The sequence below is a fragment of the Merops nubicus genome, unplaced genomic scaffold (assembly GCF_000691845.1).
Source record: "Merops nubicus isolate BGI_N331 unplaced genomic scaffold, ASM69184v1 scaffold16674, whole genome shotgun sequence".
Lineage (NCBI taxonomy): Eukaryota > Metazoa > Chordata > Aves > Coraciiformes > Meropidae > Merops > Merops nubicus.
In genome coordinates, this window is record NW_008606391.1 from 27,324 (window position 1) to 51,422 (window position 24,099).

Here is a 24,099-nt window from a genome sequence, read left to right on the forward strand (position 1 = left end):
CCTGTGCCCTGCTGGCCACACTTCTGAATGCACCCCAGGAGGCCAGTGGCTGCTTCAAGAGGGCCCATTCCTGGCTCATGGTGATCTTGTCTATCAGGACTTCCAGGTCCTTCTCAGCAGAGCTGCTTTGCAGCAGGTCACCCCTCACCTGTCCTGGGGCAGGGGGTCATTCCTCCCTGGAAAGACCTCTCTAACTAGTGCAGTCTTGTTTTCACTGAGCTGATCCAAACCACTTTGGTTCAGATGATGTGAAGTGAGGGGAGTGGTGACTGCAGAGAGGGTGGAAGCTGGTCAGGCCAAAAAATGCTGCCTGATGATTGCAGTCATCATAACAGCAGGGGGAGAGAGGTGAAGCTGCCCCTGACTCAGCTCTTTAAAGGTTTTCCATGTTTTTAAACCCAAAATCTGAAACAGATGAAGCTGTTGTCATTCACTAATTTAACAGATCTAAGATTTCTCTGCAGATTCTTCTGAATAAGTCAATTCAAGAAATTATGTGATTCATTTTGGTTTAGATATATGATCTCCCACAGCTTCTGCCTCCTCCTTGGAAGATCTCACTTGTTAAGGACTAGGAACAGCACTGAACTGGTGCTGTCCTGGGTCCAGCTGCTTGGATGCTGCCCTTTTAAGACAGTTTCTTTTGCTGCAACTCTCCAAAAGCTTTAGCAGGGGGTAGTCTGGGAGCACAGCTCACCTGATGGAGCCACGGGGGGGCTGCTGAAGGAGCCAGTGGCCCAGGGTGCAGGGCAGGGTGGCTGCTTATTTGACTGAGTTTGACTTGCCAGCACGTTAAGCATGCCTGAAATTACATTAGGCAACGATTGTGCCTGTACCCATCACCTCACTGGTCTGTGAACATTTTGGAAAGGTTTTAAAAACCCATGGATTTATAGATTTGTCCCCAAATGGCATTTGGGACATGTCCTTTTTTCCTCCTTCTAGATGTTCCTTGCTGTATGCACTGTGCAGGCTGGAGCAGCCAGGGGGGGGCTGGTTGATCCCCCTCTCCAGTTGTCCCAAAAGCATAACAAGGAGAGGGCTGCATTGTAAATGATTGCTGGGGCAGGGGCAAGACTTGTTTGAATCATTAATCATCTTTAAATCTTATGACTGATGGGGAGGAAGAGGCAGGGGAGAGATGACAGCAACTGTGAGGCTCAGTCAGGAAATTCTAGGAGCCACTTTTGCAGAGAGAGGTCTTGGAATGGGCACGTGCTGTGGAGTCTGGAGGAAACACTGGGAGCTAGAAACTTCTGAAAGCTTTGCCTCGTGTCCACACTGATTTTGACTTCCATCAGCCTTTCAAAAGGCTCTGCTAACCCTGAGGGGGGGGAGAACACTAGTGATGGCAGTGGCCACCCTTCCTCTCAGTGGGACTGGGCTGTGCAGGCTGGCAGGCAGTCTGCAGAGGTGCTGCTGCTCTGCAGAGCTCACTTGTATCATGGTCCACAGCACAGATCAAGAGGGGGCAGGGAGCTTTTATTGGCCCACTTCCCACAGCCCCACTGCCCTCAGCATCCTCACATCTCCCCTTTAACCTTCGGTCCCACTCCCTGTCATTTGTTCCTGATAGAAGGAATTAATAAAGAAAAGCAATTTTAGTTTCCTGAATCCATGAAACAAGTAGAAAAAGAGGCTTGTGTCTTTCCCTTCCTTGTTTGTGCAGCTGGAATTAGCTTCTCCCTGCAGAATAGACATCCATCCCCCCAGAGGTTTCCGTGGGTTCTTGCTGCTGTGTCTCACTCAGGGGGAATTTGCATCGTGACCTTTCTGCTCTCCTTCCCAGGAAGCTCCCCTGCCTGCTTCAGCTTTGCAGTGTTGTTTCTACAGCCCCAAGCCATCATTAGCAGCCTTCCCAGCACCCGTGGAGCCCTTGGCTCTGTTAGGACTGGAGAGTTTTTATGGCACGTAATTTGCATCCTTGTCCAAAGCAGGTTTTGGGAGCAGAATTTGTTCCCTGTGACCTTGGGAGAGGCACTGAGCTGGGTTTCTCAGCAGGTACAGGTGACTTATATCCCTTCCCACCTGTAAACATCTTCTCTGTGACCTTTTCAGCATGAATTTCAGCTCCCAAGATCTAGATGTTTATGCCAAGTCGTGATTCATCTTGCCAGGCTGTCCCCAGGCCTCTCTTTCCAGCACTTTCCATGGGTGGCACTGGGTGCTTTGCTGCTGCTTAGAAGGAACAAGCAACAGGACAAGAGGAACCAGGCCAAAGTTGCCCTAGGGGAGGTTGAGGTTGGCCCTGAGGAACCATTTCTTGCCCTGGAGGGTTGCCCAGGGCTGTGCCAGGCTGCCCAGGGCAGTGGTGGAGTCCCCACCCCTGGAGGGGTTTCCAAGCCATGGAGATGTGGTGTGGGGGACATGGGTTAGGGTTGGGCTTGGCATTTTTAGGTTAATGATTGGAGATGATGATCTTAAATGTCTTCTCCAGCTAAAATGATGCTATGAATCTCCTCTCTTCCCTCTGTCCTGTGGCTGTTCAGCTGAGTTCACATTTCCTTTCTTCATGCACTGTAGATGTTCAGCTTTGACCATATCAAGGCAACTGGTGTTTTTAATTACAAGCATATTTTGCATAGGAAAATCAAAGGCTAAAAAAAATCTTATTTCACTCCAGTTAATTAGTTTTTCCATCTACTTGTCTCGCTTGACTGGAACTGAAGAGACTAAAATTAGCAAAATTTGTGGCTAAATCCTTCCATCAGTTGTTTGCTACCTGTTTAGTATTGTAGGTTCTCTCTGAATCTGATTTTATGCCTTACTCTGTCATGTTTAGTTTTCTGTTCACCATTAACACCACTCAAATTTAAACTAGATGTCATTAAAACTCTATTTTCCTGCCTTATGCTGCTATGGGGAGAGGGAACCTTAGTTCCTAAAATGCAGTCTCCTACTATCTTGGGTAGATTTTAGCACTAGTACTCTGCAAAAAAAACCCTCCTACATTTGCTCTGTGGTGTTCAGCAGTGAAATAGTCCCTGTGGGCTCCCTGGCCTGTGATGTCTGGCAAGGGGACACATCCCAGGAGATGGAAATGACTCTCCTCAGTTCCTGTCTCAGCTGCCACTGCTGTGCCACCAGCAGCTTGTGTCTCCCCTTCTGGGCTCTCACATTCCTTGCTCAGTTGACTGTGCAAGATTTGGGTTGTAGAAATCCTCCTGGGCCTTTCTGGAACGTTTTCTGTTTTCCTTGGCCTGCCTTTGAATGGGTTGAGACTTGTGGTTCACTTCTCTTAGGACAGCAATGGTTCTACCCACCATTTTCCAGTTACAATGGTGTTTCTCAGCATATCTTGATCTAACAACCTCCTAGATTTGAAAAAGAGAATGGACAAGCCACTGTGTGCACTCTTTCTCCATGGAATACTATGTTTTAGTACGTGGCTGTACTCCTCCAGCTTATTGAGAGGGTTTTTTTTCCTCCTGTTCTGTTTGCAAGCCTCAAAATGTGTTAATTTATTCTGGTTTGGGTACTGGGAAGCTGCAGCCATTTCACAGAATGCTTTTGGTGCTGAGTGGGGTATTGGTTGAGACTACCAGAGGCAGCTTTCTGGAGGAAGCCCCTCCTATTCTGTATCAGCAGTCATTTTCTGGGGGATGAAGACAAATTAACTCATTTTCCATGTGCTAAGTGAGGTTTCAGCCAGTGGGAACACAGGGCTGATTTTCAGCACACTGTTTTACCTGGGTATATCCTCCATATCCTGCCCCTCGTGGGCAAAGCAAATAAAGAGCTCCCATGTTTCAATTAAGACCTTTTTTTTTCCTAAAATTTCTTCAAAGCTGAAATCTTCTGTTCTCATTCTCCCTGCAAATGCCCTTAACTGTTGTTTGGGGAGCATCCAATTAACAACTTGCCTGGGCAGTGTGGCAGCTTTCCTAATGAGGCTGTTTTCACCCCTTCCAGGAGGCAGCAAACATGCTCCGGCTCATGCAGAACAGGCTGAAGGAGGAGGAGCAGCACCTGCTTTACAATGGAAGTAAGTGGCATTTCTTCCCTGCCTCTTTTAGCAGAGAAATGAAGCACTGGCTGCTTGAGGGGTGAGCATCCACTTAAAACCTGAAGCTGAGGGGACGTGGGGTAGGTGACAGAGTCAACAGGCTGCGTTAGAAGTGGCATGAAAACTTCAACAGGACAAGAGTGAAATAAGGAACCTGACCTCTGAAGTGCTCCTCTGCCTTGTCACTTCTACCTGAAGTGCTGAGGGATGAGCCCAGTCACCTACTAACCACACTGAGCAGATTTTCATAGATTCATGGGCTAGTTTGGGTGGGAAAGGGCCTTTAAAGCTCATCTAGTCCAACCCCCTGCACTGAGCAGGGACATCTGCAACTGAAGCAGGTAGCTCAGAGCCACATCCAACCTGACCTGGAATGGTTCCAGGGATGATTTTGGACTTCTTTTTACTATTTTCAAAGTCCAGTGCAGTTAGCCTGCCACACCTCATGGCCTGGAGTTTGGTTAGCTGGTCTTTGGGATGTGTCCATCACATCATAACTTTCACAGATGAAAACCCTCAGCTTGAAATCCTCTCTAATATCCCTGATCTTCAGAGCAGGATCCACATTTGCTTCCTTGCTTTTTGCTTGATTTTAGTGTACCTGCAAAATGCAAATGCAATTAAAATTCCTGTGTTGGTTTTTTTTCCTTTTCTTTTTTAAACTTACTCTGAATTAATTAGAATTCTAGCTGGGGTTCAGAAGGGCATGAAAACCTCTGGAGATTTTGTGGAAAGCTAACAAACCAGACTTTGCTCCTTTTGAGCCAAGCATCAGCAAGAACTTACTCATTAATTACCTCTGTGAATTTAATGGTGCAATATGTGCATTTTTATATGGTAGTGGGAGGAAATAGAAGGGATGTTAACTCTCAGGATCAGAGGGAGAGTCCATGAAAGCTGAAATGGAGTAAGGACATCAAAGTTGGGCTTCAAGGTTTGTTTGCTGGCAGAGATTTTTCAGAGCAAGCTCATGAAGGAGGGAGTTCACTCATTTCTGCCCATCTTTGATCTCATCTTCTTATGTCAATGCAATAAAAAGTGAAGAAGTTTTAGCTGAAACATAGGACTTGTAACACAAATCACCAGAATGTGGAACTGTTTCAAGGATTTACTTGAGTGAAAAAACCCACGTCCTGCCATCTGACAGTTTCCAGGGCAAATAAGTTCAAGAGCAGAGGAACATCAATCATCACTAATTAGCAGCATGAAGTCTAACGTGAAAATTTGCTGATCTGTTTTCTCCTCCTCTGTGGAAAACTGTTCAGTCATTTTGCACCTCTGAAACAACATGAACTTTGTCTTTTAGTGAGGGATTGAACTGCCACCTAACATATGATTAGGACTTTTAATGATCTAAAAATACTACCAGGATACATCTTTATTCAAGCACTTAATTGGCATAATTAGTATTTATTCTAGGGTTAAGAGCACCAGGATCTTGTTGTTTGGTGCTGGCTCATTTCTTGACTGTCCCATAACCCTGGAAAATGAAGTCAGCATTGTCAGCTCCAGTCTGCCTTTACCTGCCCACAGCCTGCAGAGTTGCAGAGGTGGAACTGAGGCAAAAATTTGGCTCTCAGACTGTTTCATAGAATCATTTAGGGTGGAAAAGAGCTTCCAAATCATCAAGTCCAACCATTAACCCAGCACTGCCTGGGAACTGCTAACCCATGTCCCTCACACCACATCTCCAGGGCTTGGAAACCCCTCCAGGGGTGGGGACTCCACCACTGCCCTGGGCAGCCTGGCACAGCCCTGGGCAACCCTCCAGGGCAAGAAATTGTTCCTCAGGGGCAACTGAAACCTCCCCTGGGGCAGCTTGAGGCTGTTTCCTCTTGTCCTGTCCCTTGTTCCCTGGGAGCAGAGCCCGACCCCCCCCTGGCTCCAGGCTCCTGTCAGGAGCTGTGCAGAGCCAGAAGGTCTCCCCTGAGCCTCCTTTGCTCCAGGCTCAGCACCCCCAGCTCCCTCAGCTGCTCCTCCCCACACTTGGGCTCTAGACCCTTCCCCAGCTTCCTTGCCCTTCTTTGTTTCCCCACTCAGGCTTCCTTCCTGCCTGCTGGGCACTTCATTTATTGAATGTTTTAAAGCCCCCTGAGGCCATGCTTAGCTAACACAGAACACTCAGGTACCAGGCTGTGCCTTCCCCTCTGACCAGACCCCACTCTTCTCCTCTCATTATTACTTAAATAAAGTGCAACTGCATCCCAAGAGCTTTGCTTTGGTTAGAGATTGCAGAGGTTGGTGTCTTAAATGGCACAGTGCCCTCTTAGGGATGTGCTTACAGAATGATTCTGTTAACCCTAGGATCTTAGGCAGAATTAAAATAAGGGTTTTTTTTTTTTGCACAAGAGCAAACAAAGCAGCAGCAGAAGTGGTGCAGCATCACTGAGCAGCTTTGCCTGCCCAAAGGTGAACAGTGCAATTCCCAGCAGCAAGAGGAGGGCTGGAGGTTCTGCCCTGGAGGATTCCCAGGAGCCCTACAGCCCTTGGTCTAATGCTTTGAGATTGCATCAGGGAGTGCTGGAGCACTGTGTGCTAGGGGGAAATGGTGTAAAGTGCTGCTGCTGTGAGCACTTAAACCTTCTTCAGCCTTCCTCTGGAGGTTCTGCATCCTACATCCCCCTCCTGAGGCAGGACGTGCCCTGTTCATGAGAAGGAATCACAAGATTGAAGAAGGGCTTTTCTTCCCCACCAGAAACAGGGGAGTGCCTTTATCCTAAGATTTCTGTCACTGTCACTTTGTCAAAAAATGTTGGATTTTGTTGCCTGGGCCTCCAACCCAACAACTCCATTGTGGCTGCTTGCAGGAAAGATGAAGTAAACCCTGCTTGACTTGGTGTTGCTCATGGAATGGAGGCTGGAGACAGAGGGATCAGCTTCTGCCCCTCTCAGCTCAGCTCAGCAGAAGGTGGCCAGGCTAACCTGGTGTCTCCCAGTATCCTGAGACCCTCTGGCTGGATCTGGAAGGTCTGGGGTGGTGCAGTGTGATTCCTCTGAGCAGGTTCATCTCTTCCCTACGCTGAGGGGTAGCCCAGGGCCAGCACCTCCTGCAAGGAGAAGGGAAGGTTCTCCACCTTCCATTACACTTTGCCCCTGAGAGCTGCAAAACACTTAATGAGGCTCTTCTAATAAATAGCACAGGACTGTGGTGATAAATCTGTTACCATTAGCTGATAAAAGTCAGCAGCCTTGTGCCCCTGCAAGCCCTCTTCCCTTTGCCTGCCTCTGTAATCAATGCAGCTCCCTTATTGTCTGCATCCTGTGACCTTATCTCCTGCTAATTTGGTAAGAAGGCTTGTTGTAAATGAACAGTTCATTTCTCTGCAGCAGGAGTGGAATTCTGCACAGCTCTCCTACCACCAGAGGAACCTAAACCCTGTCTCCTGTCCCACAGAGCTGTGGCGTGGGGGTTGAATTGTGCAATGCTTTTTATATTAATATAGAAATCTTGTGGCTAAATCATGGTACTCACATCAAATTTGCAGAAGTGTTTGGTGTGAGTCAGAAACAGCTTGGTTCTTTTTTTTTTCTTTTGCTAGCACATGCTGCAAATGATCTTTTCTTTCTGACAGAGCCTCTCCACAGAACCACTGCCCTAATAAAAACCAAAAGCTAATGCCAAGTGACACGAGAAACTGAAATTATGTAAAGATGTTGAACTCTGGATACAGATCAGGCTTTGAATATTATTTGCATGATGAAAATATGTGCAATTAAGTGTTTGCAGCAGTACAGAAATGTCTTTTGTGATGGGCAGTGAGTAAATTGCTGTTATTTTTGCCATCTTTATTTCACATAAAATGCTTTTAGAGAAACAAATAGAGAACGTGGTGGGTTTCACAGCACCTGCTGCCCTTGTGCCACATCCAAAGCTGGTGCAAAGGCAAAAATGCCAATTGATTGGAACTCGAGCCTTGGTTTCCTTGTGGCTCATGGCACAGTGACTCTTAAAACTTTATATGAGGTGCTGCTGGGATGAAGGTTGTTGATAAAACTCCTGTCAGGTGTAGAGCTGTGCAGAGTTGCTCTGAGAATGGTTTGATGGGGGACGAGAGGGTTACACAGGTCACTGACCCCAGCAGAGGTTCAAGGTGACTTTTCAGGTTCATCCAAGGTTGAAAACACAGATGTGCTGAGCAAAAAGGAACAAGTGGAGATGTTTCTAGACCGAAATATGTGGTTTTTTTCAGTCTGAGCACCTGATTACGTGTACAGATCTTTTCTCTCATCTTTTTCCACGCTTTTTCATGTGTGTTTTCTCACTTTCTTTTTAAGCTTTGTCAGTTTAAAAGTGAACTATCTAAATGATAGTTAAAAAAAGAAGAAAACATTTTGTTTTGACAGTATGAAAACAAACCCTTTGAATCTTTCAAACCATTTCCTGTTATTTCCTTTGGGTAACGCTGTGCCTGGGATTCCATTTCAGTTTCCAAAAGGCATTTGCTGCAAACCCCCCATTTCTCATGGCCTGGAGCACTGCCTGGTGTGTGGCACCACCCTGCATGCTCCTGGATGCTGCAGAAGGAATAAACATCCCCATCACACAGCACCCAGAAACCTCCCCTGCTGCAGGAGTGCTCAGCAAGAGGATTAACTGATGCTCCTGGAGAGCTTCAGTTCTGCTCAACACACAACCTGAAAGGGTTTCCTTGGCCAGCTCTGTCTGCCAAGCTCTCTCTTTTCTGACAGCCAAGTAAAATGTGCTGAGCTCTGTCATCCTGCTCAATTAAACCCAGCACAGATGTTGGGCTTTGGAGAGCAAATCACACGATGCTGGTGCAGTCTGGTTCTGCACTGGATCTCTTGTACCTGTTCTCCTCCAGAACTGATGCTTTAAAACCTGACAGCAAAACCAAGCAGCTCCATTGCAACCACTGGAGCATTTGAAGTGTAGCAGGGAGTCTCTGGGTAATTCCCACAAGGATGAGATGCCTGGAAAATATTGCTAATGCTCAGCACTGTCACCAGCAGGATCCTCAGACCATCCATCTTCTTGTAACAGAGGCTTGGAACTTGTCCACAAAGAGTCTTGTGTTTTGCTTGTTAAATAATTGCAAATTCATGTTGGAATTTAATAGTACTTTGATGGATTCTTGGCTTTTAAGATCATTAGAAATAGTTATGGTCAGCAAATATGACCTCTCTATAAAATGGGCCAAAAAATAACTTAGCTGCTTATTGCTGTGCCAAGGCTCCAAATCCCCATTTAAATGGAGCTTATCATCGAGAGATCTTTTTAATTATTTCAAGTGACAGAGACCTATTGCTTCCCTGGGCAGTGGTTAATCATCCTTACTGGGAGAAATGGGAGTTTGGATGCTGCAGCACTCTGCAGCCAGCTGGTTGGGGTTTGTTGGGATGTCCTTGCCTGGTTTTAGTGCCTGCAGATCTGAACAGCCAAGCTTTGTGCTGAAGGCAGAGCCACGAGCCTCTGGACCTTGGTCAGGAGCTCTTGATACCAGGATGACTTTTTCTTTGAGATCAGATGAAAGATCTCAGGTTTGTGCTGAGGACAAAGGATGTTCCCTACTGAAATTTATATCTCAAAGCATTTCTGTTCATAATGCAGAGCTGAGAATATCTAGGTGTGGAGTTTTTTTTGAGTTTGGGGAGACAAGGGCATGAATTGGGTAGAACCAAGTGGCAAATTCCCTTGGATCACATCCAAAATCCCAATCCAACCCCCCCCCTCCTTTTTTTTTTTTCCCCTATTCTAAAAATTCACACTATTTAATAAATAGATTTTCTCTTGGATCAAGCTGGCTCTCAGTTAACCAGCTGATTTTTCTCATGAGGATTTTTCACCCAAATCAGCATCCTGCTGAATCCAGTCATTGCTGTGCAGCCAGTGCATTGGTTTTAAAAGCAGTGATTTTTTTTTATTATGAAATCAAACATGCTAAACTCCACTTCTATCTAACTCTAAAGCATGTAATAAACAATGTCCCTTGTGCTCATTCTCTTCACTGCAGAACCTTCTTATTTTGCAGTTGGCTATGTTTACTTTAACATTTATGCAAACTAACAAATCTGTAATGAAACCAGTTATTCAATCATGCTGGTTTTCCTTCAAGCATTGCAAATTACCTCCAATTAAATAATTTAAAGATAATATTATTGGTCCAGGTACCTGCCCTGGCTTTTTCTGGAGGTTGTGCTTTGGAACAAACAAGACTTCTGAGAGCAGTTTTTCAGCTGTAACCACAATATCCTTTTTGTGGCTGTGCTGGTTTAAATGCTACTCATTCAGTTGATCTTTATGAAATGGAAATGTTGCCATGTGAGGCAAGTGGAGTTTAAAATTCCCAGTCCATTCTCTTTCAGGTAGGCTGGAATTTTTCCAATATTCTCCGTGCAGAAAATCACAGCAGTGGGGAAATGAGCCCAACACAGTTTAGAGACTTGTTCTGTGGTTACCTTTTCATTGTAAAAATAAGGAGCCTGGTAAAACACCAGCCTTAAGCTCCAGTCAGCTGCTAGCATTGGCCTGAATTGGGGCACGTGGGCTGCTGAACAGCAGCTTATTGTGAAAAGTCAACTAATCTTCACATAAACCCATGCAAATCTCATAAGCCAGCTACATTAGAACATGTTCTGGACTCTGTGTACTTGTACGTGGGAATTTGTGGTAGTTTCCTTTGTGATCTTCACTGCTGTGTGCTGATCCTAGGAAAAAAGAGATTTTTCTTCAGAAAGAATGTTCCTTGTCACCCCAGAACTGATGCACTGTCATTTCTGCTGTGCAGTGTTGGGCAGATGTGGTTGGGACTTCTCCCAGGGCAACAAGTAGGGTTTTTTCTCTATGTTGTTAAATGAATCAGAACCTTTTTAGGAATATCAAGAATATTTTGTTTAAAACTGGCCACACTTTATGTCCAGTGAGGGATGGAGGATGGTGGAATGCTGGAGTGCTCTGGGTAGGATGAGTCGTAGGGTAGATTGAAAGAATAAGGTTTATTTTGAAGTCACAACCCAAAAGGAAGAGTGCTGGGCTCATACACTGATAATTCACCTGATGAATCTTCTCTTCATTTGTATTAAAAAGCAATCCAGGATTTTAAAGGTGTCAGTTGCTGCTGACTTGGCTTTTCAAGTGTGCTTTGAAAGATGAGAGGTGGAGCTGGGGTCAAGACACACTTTTCTGGGGCTTGCCAGCAAGATTCTGTGGCATCCACGTGTGGGCTGGCAGCAGAAAACTGCCACTTCATCCCCCACAGGCAAGAGTTACAACATCTGAGTTACTGGTGGAGAGGGATAAAAGAGATGGTGTGAGGAGGAGGGGAATGAGAATAGCAGAGGACCTGAGGGAAAGAAGAAAAGGGAGGGCTGAGTGAGAGGGAAATAAGCTGCATTCAAACCATTTCCTTCCATAAAGCAGCAGCTTGGAGCCCTCCAGCCACTGACCCTCTCTCCACAGTAGGCATCACTCCTCCTGCACGTCACTTATTCACTGTAGGATCTTCCTTCAAGTTCCATTTTCCAACAGAAAGGTACTGTGGGGAATTATGTGATGAAATGAGCTTCCTTTGTGCCTGCAGAAATGGGTCTGGAGTGGCCAGGAGGCCACTGCAGGGAGCTGGGAGGGTCCACATGGCTCAGGAGAGCTTGAAGCCATCAGCCTGGGTAGCCAGGGAAGAACAGGGCTGTGGACAGCAGAAGGCAGGTAGCAGACTCATTCCTGTCTTCCCTTGGGACAAAGGAATGATAAGAAATACATTTTACATGTTATAGCTGAGAGTCTGTTCTCACAAAAGGAGCTCAAAAGAAAAAGGCAAGAGGAAAAAAAACCCACAAAATAAGAATGAGAGCATTTTAGTTGCAGCAGTAGATGAGAGAGTCTCATTCTTGAACAGAGCATGAACCTGAATCCCTTATTTAGGCTCCACGTGGCTCTTCCCAAGGAATTTGCCTGGGTGAGGGCTGAACAAAAACTTTCTGAATGCCAGGGGAACAGAAACAGTGTTTGGGTCAACAGCAGTGAGGGATTCCTTCCCTGGGCAGAGAACAACATGCAACAGTAATAGAAATTGCAGCTAACGTTGCTGGAGCTCTGTCATCTTACCAGGGTATCAAATATATCCCTTGCTGTTATATTTTGTCATTAATTTAATATTGCCATGAAAAAGATTAGGGAAAAAAAGTCTAATATTTGTATATTTTCCGTTAATTAAATATTGCAAAGATGTGTCAGCTCATTACTAATTGTAATTAAAGAAGGGATTTCCATTTTCAGCTCAGACATGTGTGTAATTAAATGTACCTGGGAAAGAATTGCCTATTTTCTCTAAATAATGAACAGCTATTGTTGCTGCAGTGGGTGCTGGCCTCACGTGGGGTCCTGTTGGGTTTGTCAGGGCGTGGCTGGTTCCATCAGCTCCTGCAGGCAGAGCCACCAGCAGCATCCACAGGGTGATAGGAGCTGAGGATCTGGCTCAGGGATGGAATTTTACCAAGGTAGAAGGCTCAAGAGATGCATTAATAAACCCCTGCTTTCCAAATGCTTTTGAAAGGTTTTTTTTTATCTTTAAATCAGTTGCTGAAGTAGCAGCTTCTGACCGTCCCTGTGCTTCATGCCCAGGGAGTGTGGTTAGAACAGCACCTTTGGAGTACAGCCAAAAAGAACCTGTTGGAACCTCCATGAACCTGTTGAAGCAAGTCCAGAGGAGGCCACAAAAACGATCTGAGGTCTGGAACCCCTCTGCTGGGAGCCCAGCAGGAGAGAGTTGGGCTGGGGCAGCCACAGAGGAGAAGGCTCCAGCTGGGGAGACCTGCTGGGGGCTGCCAGGGGCCTGCCAGAAACCTGGGGGGGGACTTTGGAGCAGGGGCTGTTGGCACAGGACAAGGGGGGATGGTTTAAACTAAAAGAGTAAGATTCAGACTCGAGAGAAGGAAGAAATGCTTGATGTTGGGGGTGGTGAGCCCCTGGCCCAGGCTGCCCAGAGAGGTGGTCGCTGCCCCATCCCTGGAACCATCCCAGGGGAGGTTGGCCGGGGCTCTGAGCACCCTGCTCTAGTTGGGGATGTCCCTGCTGCCTGCAGGGGGTTGGACTGGATGACCTTGAAAGCTCCTTTCCCACCCAAACCAGTCCATGATTCTGTTTCTGTGAACCTGAGGATTGTCCCAAGACACTGGTGTCCATTGTGTGCTTCTTTGGCTCTTCCATAGAAGGGTGTCCTGCAGGATCTGGACATGGGCTGTTTCCATGTGCTCATCTGTAGGGCCAATACTGTGTCTGCAACTGTGTTTTTAATTAATCTAGGACTCAGATGAAGGAAGAAGCTCCTGTTCTGAGCTGTGGGCTGCACTGAGTGGTATTTATCAACTGTTTTGCTTTTAACCAGATAGTGACGAGTCCGACGTAGAGATCCGAGAGGATGAAGAACCTGGTAGTGAAGTGGAAGAGAGACAGGTCATGAAGCAACACACCGCCACAGAAACACTGCTCCAAGGTATCTTAACTTCCCTTAGATGCCCTTATTCAGAAGGATATGCTGGAATTATTTGAGTAATCTTAAATGTAAGACCCTGTTCTCAGTCAAGGACGTTGGCACTGCTCAGTTCTTGTGAGCTGTGAGAGGATGGGGTCTCTTGGAGAACACATAGTGCTTTGGGGGAGAAAATTAAGGATTTAGTTAATTAGAAAATGAAGTTCCATGGGAGGAAAATCCTTCCTTGGTATTGCCTTGTAGATTCTGAAGTGCAAAAGCCTTAGAAAAGTCAAAGCATTTCTCATTGCAGAGTATGTATTTCCCTTTAGCTGTTGACACTTGTTCTAGTGGGGTCTTCCTCTAAAGGAGACCTACAGCAAGTCCACAATTCCCCTGCAGTGACACAGACACGGGTGCAACTCACCCAATTTCTTTCTTTCAGAGAAGGACATCTGGTTTCTGCCACTGCTTATGTGGAGGAGAGCCCTGGTCAGAAGCAAGTCAGAGAAGTTACTGTCTGGGGAGGATGTGTCTGTGTTTCATTTGGGTGGGAAAAGAAACATTTTGCTTAGTTTACAGTCAAACAAAATGAAAAGAGGAGATCAAGTTAGTTCCCCTTGGCGTTCTTGTTGGCCATGAGTGATTCTGACCATCAGCAAAAATTTAGGAAATTTAGAGAGTTTAATTTAGAGAGTTTAAATTTAGAGAGTAAATTTAGAGACTAAATTGAGTGGGTCATTTCATGTGCCACTACTGCTGTGACCTGTTCTTAGATAAACTGCAAATTGGTGGGTTTTCTGAGTTGAATTCTGCTTTCCCCTCTGACTGAGACCAGAGTAAGGAGCTGAGTTCTCAAACCTATATAATTCAAGTATTTTTATCCTCAGTTACTCTGTTTGCCCCTAAACTTGAAAATTCTTGATACGTGCTAGGAACACTGATATTGGCTAAGGATTTTTACTTTGCTGTCTCTCAGGGAAAGGTTTATACACAGTTTTTAGAGCTTTGGAACTGGCTGTGTAAGTGTCTGTGATGCTTCATCTCCGAGGGCATCCTCACCTAACCATGTGTGTCCTGGATGCAGCCAGAGTCAACTTTCATACCAGTTTTAGGAGCTAAAAGCTTTATTATAGAGGTTGTAGATTTTGTTGGAAGTAGAGTTTATTCTAAGAAGAGCTTTGTTGCCATGAATTACACTCATTGGAGACTGAGCATCAGCTTGTCAGTCCAAATCCCTGAGATGTTTCCTCTGCTGTGCTGTTTAGATTGCTCTCTGTGCTTTTGAAACTCTCTTCCTAGTGTTTAGTAAACTACTCCTGGCAGGTAATTGTCCTCTGACTTCTGCACATTCTGAGCATGCCCTTTGCTGCCCACACAGTCTCCATCCCAATCTTTACCCCCCCTTATCTCTGTGGAAGTTGGAAGCCTCCCTTAGCTCTCTGTCCTCTTTTTGCCCCTCATGTGCTGAGAACTACTGCAGCAGCTCCAGGTATGGGAGATGATGGCTCTGGAGGTGCCTTTCCTACAGGTCCTCCAGGAGTTGGGTTGTGTTCCCCCACTCTGACTCACAACACTTCAGCCCTGCAGTGCTCCAGTGCAATCTCTACTGGCAGAGATGGATTCAAACATTGTGAGACTCATTGTTGGCTCATTCTTCTGCTTTGCTGGGGCTACTCATCATCACCTTGGGCAAGTCACCCTGTCCTAGCTGTAACTAGAGTAACTAGCTGGGAGATTAACAATGGACTAAATGTCCTTGGTTTAAAGCATCTACACTTTTTCTTTAGGAAAACGCAGCTTTAAATTCTCTCTCCTGCTGGTGTTAGAGCTCAGCTCACTCAGATCTGTCCACTCTTAACCTGTCCAGAACACAGGAGCAAAAGTTTAGGCTGGATCAAGGCACCAGCCAGGGCAAAGCTTTCCTTCAGGAGCTCCAGCCTCATCCAGAGTGCACACTTACATGCCAAGCAGCTTTAAGAACAGGCCCAAATCTTCACCTCTCCATCTGTGTGGTCCAGGTCCCTTGCTGACAGTGAGATTTGATGTTTGACTGCATGACCCCTCCCCAGCTAAAGTGCTGGAGACTTGTCAAGACCTGAGATTAATGTCAGGTCCATCAGCTTCTTTAGAAAATGGGGCTGAACATTTGCTGCCCACTTGTCACTAAACACACCAAGAATCTGTACACATTCTTCAACACAGGTAGTTTGTCTTTCAAATATACTTGATTATATCAATTACTGCTTTTTTTTTTCCTTGGCCCCATTTAAGACCTTTAAATCACTTTCTTTTGAAGCTTTGTGTCCTCTTATGTGATGGTGCTTCTGAACCACATTTCCTCTCCCACGAAGGAGAAATGTTCCACTGTGGTCAGTCCCTGTAGTTGCTGTGATTCCATTTTACATCTCTAATTTCCAGCTTATTAGCATTGTAAGAGAAGACTTCCTCCCTCTGTTTCTGATAGGTGGGCAAGTATTCCAGCATGCTTTGCCATTACACAGGCAAGATTCTCAGGGAGAGAGAATCTCTCTTATTAGGTGTCCTGGTTCTGTGTAAAAAGGGGTTCAGGGAAGGACCCACATGGGACAGAACTATGAATTCACCTCTCCCCCCCCTGAGAGAGAGAGAGAGAGACACTTTGGGAAAAAAAAATGAAGTATATTGTTCAACAAGGAACAGAAAACGAAAAAGGGAGGTAAGGAAAATAATATATACAAAGATTAGGGGAAAATACAAAAAATAAAATATACAAAACCCTCAGAAATGGTTCCAGGGTCCCACGGAGTGAAAGGACAACCTCCCTCTCCGAGCTCCAAGGCAGGAGTGAAATTAGAACCCACTCCCTGCCTCTTATCAGAGTGTGTGTGGGAAGGGGAGGGAATACAATGGTTCACCCCCACCCGGGGTCCTCCCAATTGCTGGAAGGTCACACCCCCATTCCAAGCCTCAAACCACAACATTAGGCCACTTGATAAAATTGAGAAAAAAAACCCAACACATCATCCTTTCATCAGTTTGTCCTCCTGGTTTTATTCTTTTAGCCAATTAAAAGACTTGAAGGCACAGGATTTAGTCTCCTGTGGAGCAGAAAAGAGTCTGAGGTGGGGGAGACAGGACAGGCTGGCAGCTCCTGTGACACAGAGAGCAAATCAAACCCTTACTCACCACATACAAAGAGCAGCAGATTAAGGAGGAACCTGTAAAACACTGTGGAGCTTTTATCTCCTTTGAGTTCAGTGCTCCTGCTGCAACCAGACAGCAAACCCAGCTTTGGAAGGCCTGGTTTGTGATCCACAATATCACAGTTACAGGTCAGTCCCCTCCTTGGTGGGGCTTATGATAATAAATCCATGTGCCACTAATCATTTCCTTTGGCTCTTACATTGATTTATTGCCTGTAACTTTTCATTTGCACATTGTCAATGCCCATAAAAATTCACATCCACTTTTATTCTATCTGGCAATAAATAATGCCTGGACTTCCCTGAGGACAAAAAAATAACTTCTCCCCCTGTGGAGGGTCTTAACCATCTGCAGAGCAGAGAAACCTCTGCCCTGCAGCAGGCCATAGACCAGTTGTTTGCAGCAGGGTGGTTGTTCACATGCAGCTGGAGGGGGCAGCAGGATGGGGAATGCAGAATGTAGAGGCCACCATGCCAGGTCAGGCACGAGGTCCATCTAGCCTGGTCTTCTCTCTCCAGCACTGGCTGAAGGCAAATGCCTGGGGAAGAGTGTAGGAACTTCCCTCAAGTTCCCTCCCACTCTCAAACTGCTTCAGCTCCCATGAGAATTTCCTGAGCTGGATGTCATTTCCACAATCCTCATTGCTTGGTATTTTTGGGGGGGTTGTTTTCTTTTTATCCCCTAAGAACTTGTCCCATCTTCCTTGAACTTGATTTTTCACCACATGTCAGCTTTTGAAGCAATGCTGTGTTGACATGTGCAGATCCACCTTTCCAGTCTCCTTCAGAGCAGAGCTCTGAAATCCATTTTGGCATCCTGAGCAAATTCAGGAGCTCTCCTCTGCCCAGTGACAGCACTGGCTGCCTGCCCAACACTGCTTGGAGCAAGGGAGGCAGTGGAGATGCTGCTGAATGAAGCAGAAATGACCCCAGAGGGGTGGGACTGTGCCTGCCTATAGCAAACCACCCTCTGCTCCACACTCCCAGGATCTTTCAGCTCCTGTAAACCCATTATCCAAGTGCTTTAGCTCTCAGGTTTCCTTCTGGAATGTTGCTGTTGAGGGACATCTTTGTCCTGTTAGGACCACAGTGACCATCTCACTACCAAGACAGTAACTTCAGCCCCATTTACTCTTTATTCTAAGAATAGAGCTTTATAAACCAGAATATTTTGCAGCAAACAATCAGATCAAGGTCAACCAGCAAGTGAGTGGCTTTCTTGGAGCCTCTCACCTTCAGAGGACCAGTGGGGTGAGGATGTGCTGGCAGGCAGGTGCTGAGTGGAGTGTACTCCCTACTGAAGGGCCAAAGTCTTTGCCTGTGAAAACCTGCACAAGAACAAAGACCACAAAGGAGGATGGGGCTGTGACACAGTGCAGGAAATCTTCTCAGGTGAGCTTACAGTCCTGTCTCCAAACCCCTCCACACAGCATGCAAGCTGAAAAGGAGCAAAGTCCTGTTCTCAGGGGAAACGGTCAGACTCCACTTGTGGAGATTCTTCCTTGAGGCCACTGGAGTTCAGATTTTTGTTGCTGAATTTCCAGAAGGTTTTCCTTCCCTCTGACCTCCTCTGGTGTGGAGGAGCCACGGGTGTGCCATCGATATGCCCAGTGGAGGGATTCAGTCAGGATGGGCACCAGCTGCCTGCTCCTTGTTGGGTATCTTATTCCCATGGAGCTCCTGAGACTCTCACCTGCCTGGGTTTTAAAGACATGTGTTAAATAAGTGGACTATTTCTTCCCTTCTCTGTGGTTCCTGAAGGAAATGACATCTTCAGGATCAAGAAACACAAGTGCACTTAACAAATACATGGTAACAAACCCAGAGGTTTTCTCCAAATGCTGCATTCTGCTCTGCTGTGGAAATGAGTTGATGAGAAGGTGCTGAAGGGCACTGCAGTTGGCTAGGCAGCATTCAAATGCTCTGTGATCCCATCCCTCATCCCTCAGCCTCATCTGCAGGGGCAGCTGCCTCTTCCTGACACGCAGCTCTGTGCAGGATGGGGTCTCCTCCTGACTGCCCCCGGGTCATTCCCTCAATCAGTCTGTTCAGAAACCCTTGAAAAACTGGGGTCAGTGTCCCCACTGCTGCAGGCTGAGGACGTGGAGTTTGTGTCAGGGAAAAACAGAAGAAAATGGTTTGTTCTGAGTCAGAGAATCGTAGAATCATTTTGGTTGGAAAAGACTTTGAAGATCAGCAAGTCAAACCATTCACCCAGCACTGCTTTAAGAAGGACATTTAAGAAGGACATTGAGGAGCTGGAGAGGGTCCAGAGAAGGGCAATGAAGCTGGGGAGGGGTCTGGGGAACATGGCTTGTGAGGAGTGGCTGAGGGACCTGGGGGTGCTGAGCCTGGAGAAGAGGAGGCTGAGGGGAGAACTTCTGGCTCTCTACAACTCCCTGCAGGAGGCTGGAGTGAGGTGGGGGTTGGGCTCTTCTCCCAGGTAACCAGTGACAGGACAAGAGGCAAGGGGAGGTTTCACTTGAGTCTTAGGAAGAATTTCTCTCCTGGCAGAGTGGTGAGGGATTGGCCCAGGCTGCCCAGGGAGGTGCTGGAGTCCCCAGCCCTGGAGGGGTTCAAAAAACATGTGGACGTGGCACTTGGGGCCATGGTTTAGTGCTCATGGGAGTGTTGGGTGATGGTTGGACATGATGATCTTGAGGCCTTTTCCAAGCTTAATGATTCTGTGATTCTGTGGGTGGAACCAGGAGATTTCCAGGGAGCAGTGCCCCCGTGCAGACAGCTCCTCTGGCTCCTGCCCCCCCAGCCACATGGCACCACAGGCATCTGCTGCTCCTGCCCCACAACTTTCCCAGTGGAAACCTGGGGGGTGCCACTGAAAGTTAAAATCCAGCTCCCAGCTTTGTCGTGGAAATCCCACCTCCTCTCTGCTCAGCCCCCCTGCACCCCGGGGTGTCTCCTGGAGGAACCCACCACCCTAGCCCAGAGAGGTGCTCCTGGCTCCAGCCTGTGTGGGGATCAGGCTCTGGGCAGGACCTGAGGCTCATCTTTTCTCCAGGTGTAAGCAGGTAGAGCCCATAGGATGTCTTTGCTCTTTCCACTGATGGAAGAGCAGCACCCTGCAGACCTCCTGTTAGCCTTCTCTAAGCTCTTCCCTTGGCATTTTTGAGCTGTCTTACTTCATCAGCTCTCCTTTTGTGACACCCTGGTTCTCTCTGATGTTCAGGAGCTCTCTCAGCTTTGTCCTCTCAGCAGATTTTAGGAGCTCTCTGCTGCTTTCTCCTTTGAGGTAACAATGTCCTACCTGACACTTTATGCTGAGCCTTTTATGTAGCAACATTGAGAACCATCTGGAGGGGCAAAAATGTTCTTCTCTGCTCACCTAATGATGCCAGTTGTAATCACCTCTGGATTTACACAGTTTAGTCCAGCACATACCAGAGCAAACATCACTAAAGCTTAACGAGGGGTCCTCTGTCTGGGAGTCCTCTAATTCCATCTCCACTGCCTGTGTTAGCAGCAGCCAGTCAGAGGACACTGTGGCTTATTTGAAGACAGAAGATCCTTTAAATGATCCCCCTTGGTGCAGCAAGGGGTGACTTCTCGGTCAAGAGAACAACTTTTTGCTACAACTAACCCAAATCAGTCTGCAAAAGGGACCTGTCTTCTTTTGGACTTTGGGAGGGGTTTGACAGGATACCTTTTAAAGTTCCTTTGTTTTAAAAAACTAAAAGAGCTTCTGTCTAGGTTGGACAAATCCATTTTGGGTGTAGAGGAGAGCAGTGAGGCCAGGGGGTGAGCAGCAGGGCTCTTTGATGGCATCTGCCTGGCCCAGAGTGACTCGTGGTGGCTGCAGAGCTGGGCTTTGAATGTCTCTGTGGATGGAGGCTCCACATCTTCTCTTGGCAGCCTTGCTCCAGTGCCTGACCACCCTCACAGGAAAAAACCCAGTGGTGTCTTGTGTTCAGGTAGAATTTCCTGTTTCTTCCTGTGCCCATTGCCTCTTGTCTTGTCAGAACTGTTGTGGCAGCACAAGGTGCCTCTGGACACACCATCCTGGAGGGAGTTCCTCTCAGCCTTACCCTCTTCTTCCTCCTCCTGGCTGCTGAGGCTTAACAAGGGAGGGGACCTTCCATGCACTGGGAGCTCATCCTCCAACTGCCCTTTGACTGATCCTCTAAAAGATGAGCCCAGAACTTGCTCTTTCCTTCTCCCTCAGCATTAACCATGAGTGGGCTTTGTGGTGATTCTCTTTCCCCTGCAGGGAGAGCTGGTGCCCGGGTCATGGGAACAATGCAAGGTGGAGACACAGAGGAAGATGTAAGTAACCAACCCACGTGCCTCTAGAGCTTCTCTGACACTGCTTTAGAATCACAGCCCCCTCCTCAGCTAGAGAAACACCTTTTGACCTGCTGGATCTTCCTACCCCAGGCCTGCTTTTCCCCTCTTCTCCTCCAGCTCTCATCTGCATAGCCACATTTTGCCCTTTTCCTTTTGCTCGTGGGGTCTCTGTGCACCACCCTGGGCTGCAGGGGTGTTTTGCTGAGCTGCTGGGGCAGATGACTGGGAAGGAGGGATCAGTGCAGTGCAGCAGGAGATGGACACGTGGATGGAAATCCCCAGCATGGCTCTAAACACACACTCCTTGGAGCCCTCCCAGTGGCTTGTCCTAAAAGTATCAGTCCTTCAGTCCTTCAGAACCATCCCAGGGGAGGTTGGATGGAGCTCTGAGCACCCTGCTCTAGTTGGGGATGTCCCTGCTCCCTGCAGGGGTTGGACTGGGTGGCCTTGAAAGGTCCCTTCCCACCCAAACCAGTCCATGATTCTGTGATGTGTGGGCAGCCTTGCTACTTGTTAGTAGCAACATCAGTACTAGAAAGCTGAAGTCAGCTGCTGGGATAGGCTTTGCACCCATACAGGAAGCTCTTCCCCACCATCTCAAAAAAGTGCTGGCATCCAAGCTCCCAGCCAGGAGCAGGAGGCCTGGCCTGGCCCCCAGCTGATGCTGCAGGGCTGCTTTGGAGAGTGCCAGTTGCTAGGGGCCAAAACTGTGCTAGGAAGATGTAGAATCACAGAATTGTTTGGGTGGGAAGAGCCCTTTAAGGTCATGGAGTCCAACTGTTCCCCCAGCACTGCCAGGGCACCACTTCCCCGTGTCCCTCACACCACATCATGGAGATGAAGTCTTTCTGAAGCAAACCTGCTGGTCAGACATCTCCTCCCCAGAGCCCAGAGCAGACAGCAGGCCCTGGGCAGCAGCAGAGCTCTGGCTCAGCTCAGGAAGCTGAGGCTGCTGGAGCCAGCACTGCTCCAGGCTCCCCAGGAGAAGGTGGAAAATGGGAGGGGAGGAGATGGGAGAAGGGATGGAGATGTTCTCCACCACAGACCAGAGCTGACACTGCAGAGCCAGCCACACAGAGCTCTGGGCAGACCCTTTCTGCAGGCAGGGCCAGGAGAGAGGTGCCACCACTGCTCTGAAGTGTTCCCTGCAGAGACCTGGAGCACTGTGCTGCTGAGGGATGAGCTGCCCTTGGCTCTGCCCATCCTCACCTCTCTGGTGAAGGGAGCTTGCAGACCATGCTCTGCTCTTTGTGCTGCCAGACCAGACGTGGTTCAGGCTGTTTGTGGCCTTCTGGGGAGTGATTTAAGCCACTGGCATTCAGAGCCCTGTCTGGGTAGGGTCAGGAGCAACACTGCTGTAGGTGGAGAAGCTGTGACCTTGGTCACAGTGCTGCCTCTTTGGGTAGTCATCCTCTGCAGTTTCTCTTCCCTTTGGGCTTCTCAACTTTCTCCCAGGTCTCCCTCTTGGCCCCAGCACAGCCAGGAGTGGAAAGCCAAGGTCTCCAGCCTCCTGTTGTCCTCAACAGCAGCCACTCTGCTGTCCCGTGGCTCTGCCCTCTCAGTACAGCATCTCAGCAGGCACCAGGGCTGGGAGGGTTGCTCAGGGACTCTTACAGACATTTATGTGTCTTGAGATCAGGGAAGGAAACCAGTGAGGCCAGTTTGAACCCCTCAAAGGGTTATGGAGTTGAGAGCAAGCTTCAGCCTTCCCACGAGCTGCATGCCCACCCTCTCCCACTTGCTGCTGTAGCACGTGGTGCCTGAGCTGTAGCTGCCTTTGCTGCCTTTTCCCCTGCTGCCATTCTGGTTATTTTCTGTTCTGTTCTTGTACTGTTTGGTTTTTTTTCTCTCCCTGCTCTGCCTTGGCTGCTCTCTCCACTCTGGTTCTCCAAGGGGAGATCTGCCCCAGCACGGCCACGCACACGCCAGGCCATCCCCAAGGCACAGGTGGGTCTCTCCCCTGCAGTCCTTCCTCCTCCACTGCTCCTCAATTCTTTCCTCTCACAGCAGGTATCACTTGAAAGCTGAACACCCTGCAGGGCTTTGAACACCACAGAGTCAGCAGGAGTCAGGGAGTTGATTTTTGTCAGCCCCGTGAAGCGAGGGGGGAGTTGGCAATGAAGGGAATGGAGCAGCCACAGCCTGGCAAAGAGGGGAGCTGCTGGGGAGAGCCCTGGGGGCTGTCAGCTCCACGAGGCACCTGAGCTCTGGGCTTTGCTTTTTGGAAGGCCAGAGCAAGCCCAAATCTGGCTCCACAGCAGGCCAGAGGAGCCACCTTCCCCATAGCCCCCGGGGGGTGATGGCACAGGGTGCAGGAGGGGAAGGAACTTGGTGCCAGCCAGTGGTGCCATCCTTCTGAGCTGGCAAAGGTGCCTCGCCAGCCAAGAACTGAGCTGGCCATGAATTCTCTTTGTTTTCCTCCAGGAGGATAGTGAGATCGACCTGGATGAAGATGATGAGGAGGAGGATGATATAGAGGATGACAGCATGGAAATCTCCCCAAGCAAATCCAGTCACCGAGCAAGGAAGCCAGAGCCACTAGAGGAAAGTGATAATGACTTCTGACCCTTCAGCAGCAGGACCAGGAGGTGTCTGGAAGCACAAACTTTGGAGAGCCTGCAGGCCAGGAGGTGATATCCTGCTGTTTGAAAAGCACTTGGCAGCAGCAATTCAGGAGTGGGTAAATAATGTTCATTAAACCTGAAAATTAAACTTGGATTCCCTGTCCTGTGCCTCTGAAAGGAGGAGGAGTTTATCCAGGGTGAGAATCACAGGAATGTGGAGGGGAGTTGTTTCTGTAATTGGGACTGGCCCTCGTGCACTGCAGGGCCAAAAACTGGCCTCAATTTCTCTGTGTTTTATGTCCAAACAGATCTGGTTTGGCTGCATGAAATGGGATGAAAAGCTGCTCTGGGAAGACACTTAAATTGATTTTGAATCTGGTGTGGGAAACTAGTGCAGGGGTCCTCACACAGCACCTTCAGTGCTTAGAACTTCAGCTGCCTGGCTGGGAATTGTTCTCAGACTTCACTGGGCTGGGCTGAAGCCACGTGAAATTACCCCATTGATGGTACCACTGCCTCTGGGGTGGACTGAGCTTTAGGGACTCAGGTGGGCCAAGAGCTGGGCTTCTGTGCAGCAGGGTGCCACCAGCAGGAGTGTGTTTTGGGGAACACAAAGG

General features: G+C 48.0%; 1 protein-coding gene across 1 annotated transcript in view; it reads left to right on the top strand.

The window, feature by feature from the left end:
* The window catches only part of CLUAP1 (clusterin associated protein 1), a gene marked incomplete at its 5' end in the record, with an annotated part of 50,548 nt that extends 27,065 nt beyond the window's left edge, over positions 1-23,483 (top strand). The window contains 4 exons of the mRNA XM_008939636.1: positions 3,913-3,989; positions 13,352-13,455; positions 20,842-20,897; positions 23,343-23,483. Coding sequence (XP_008937884.1) covers positions 3,913-3,989; positions 13,352-13,455; positions 20,842-20,897; positions 23,343-23,483 — 378 coding nt within the window. The remainder of the gene's footprint in view (positions 1-3,912; positions 3,990-13,351; positions 13,456-20,841; positions 20,898-23,342) is intronic.
* Positions 23,484-24,099: the final 616 nt, after the last annotated feature.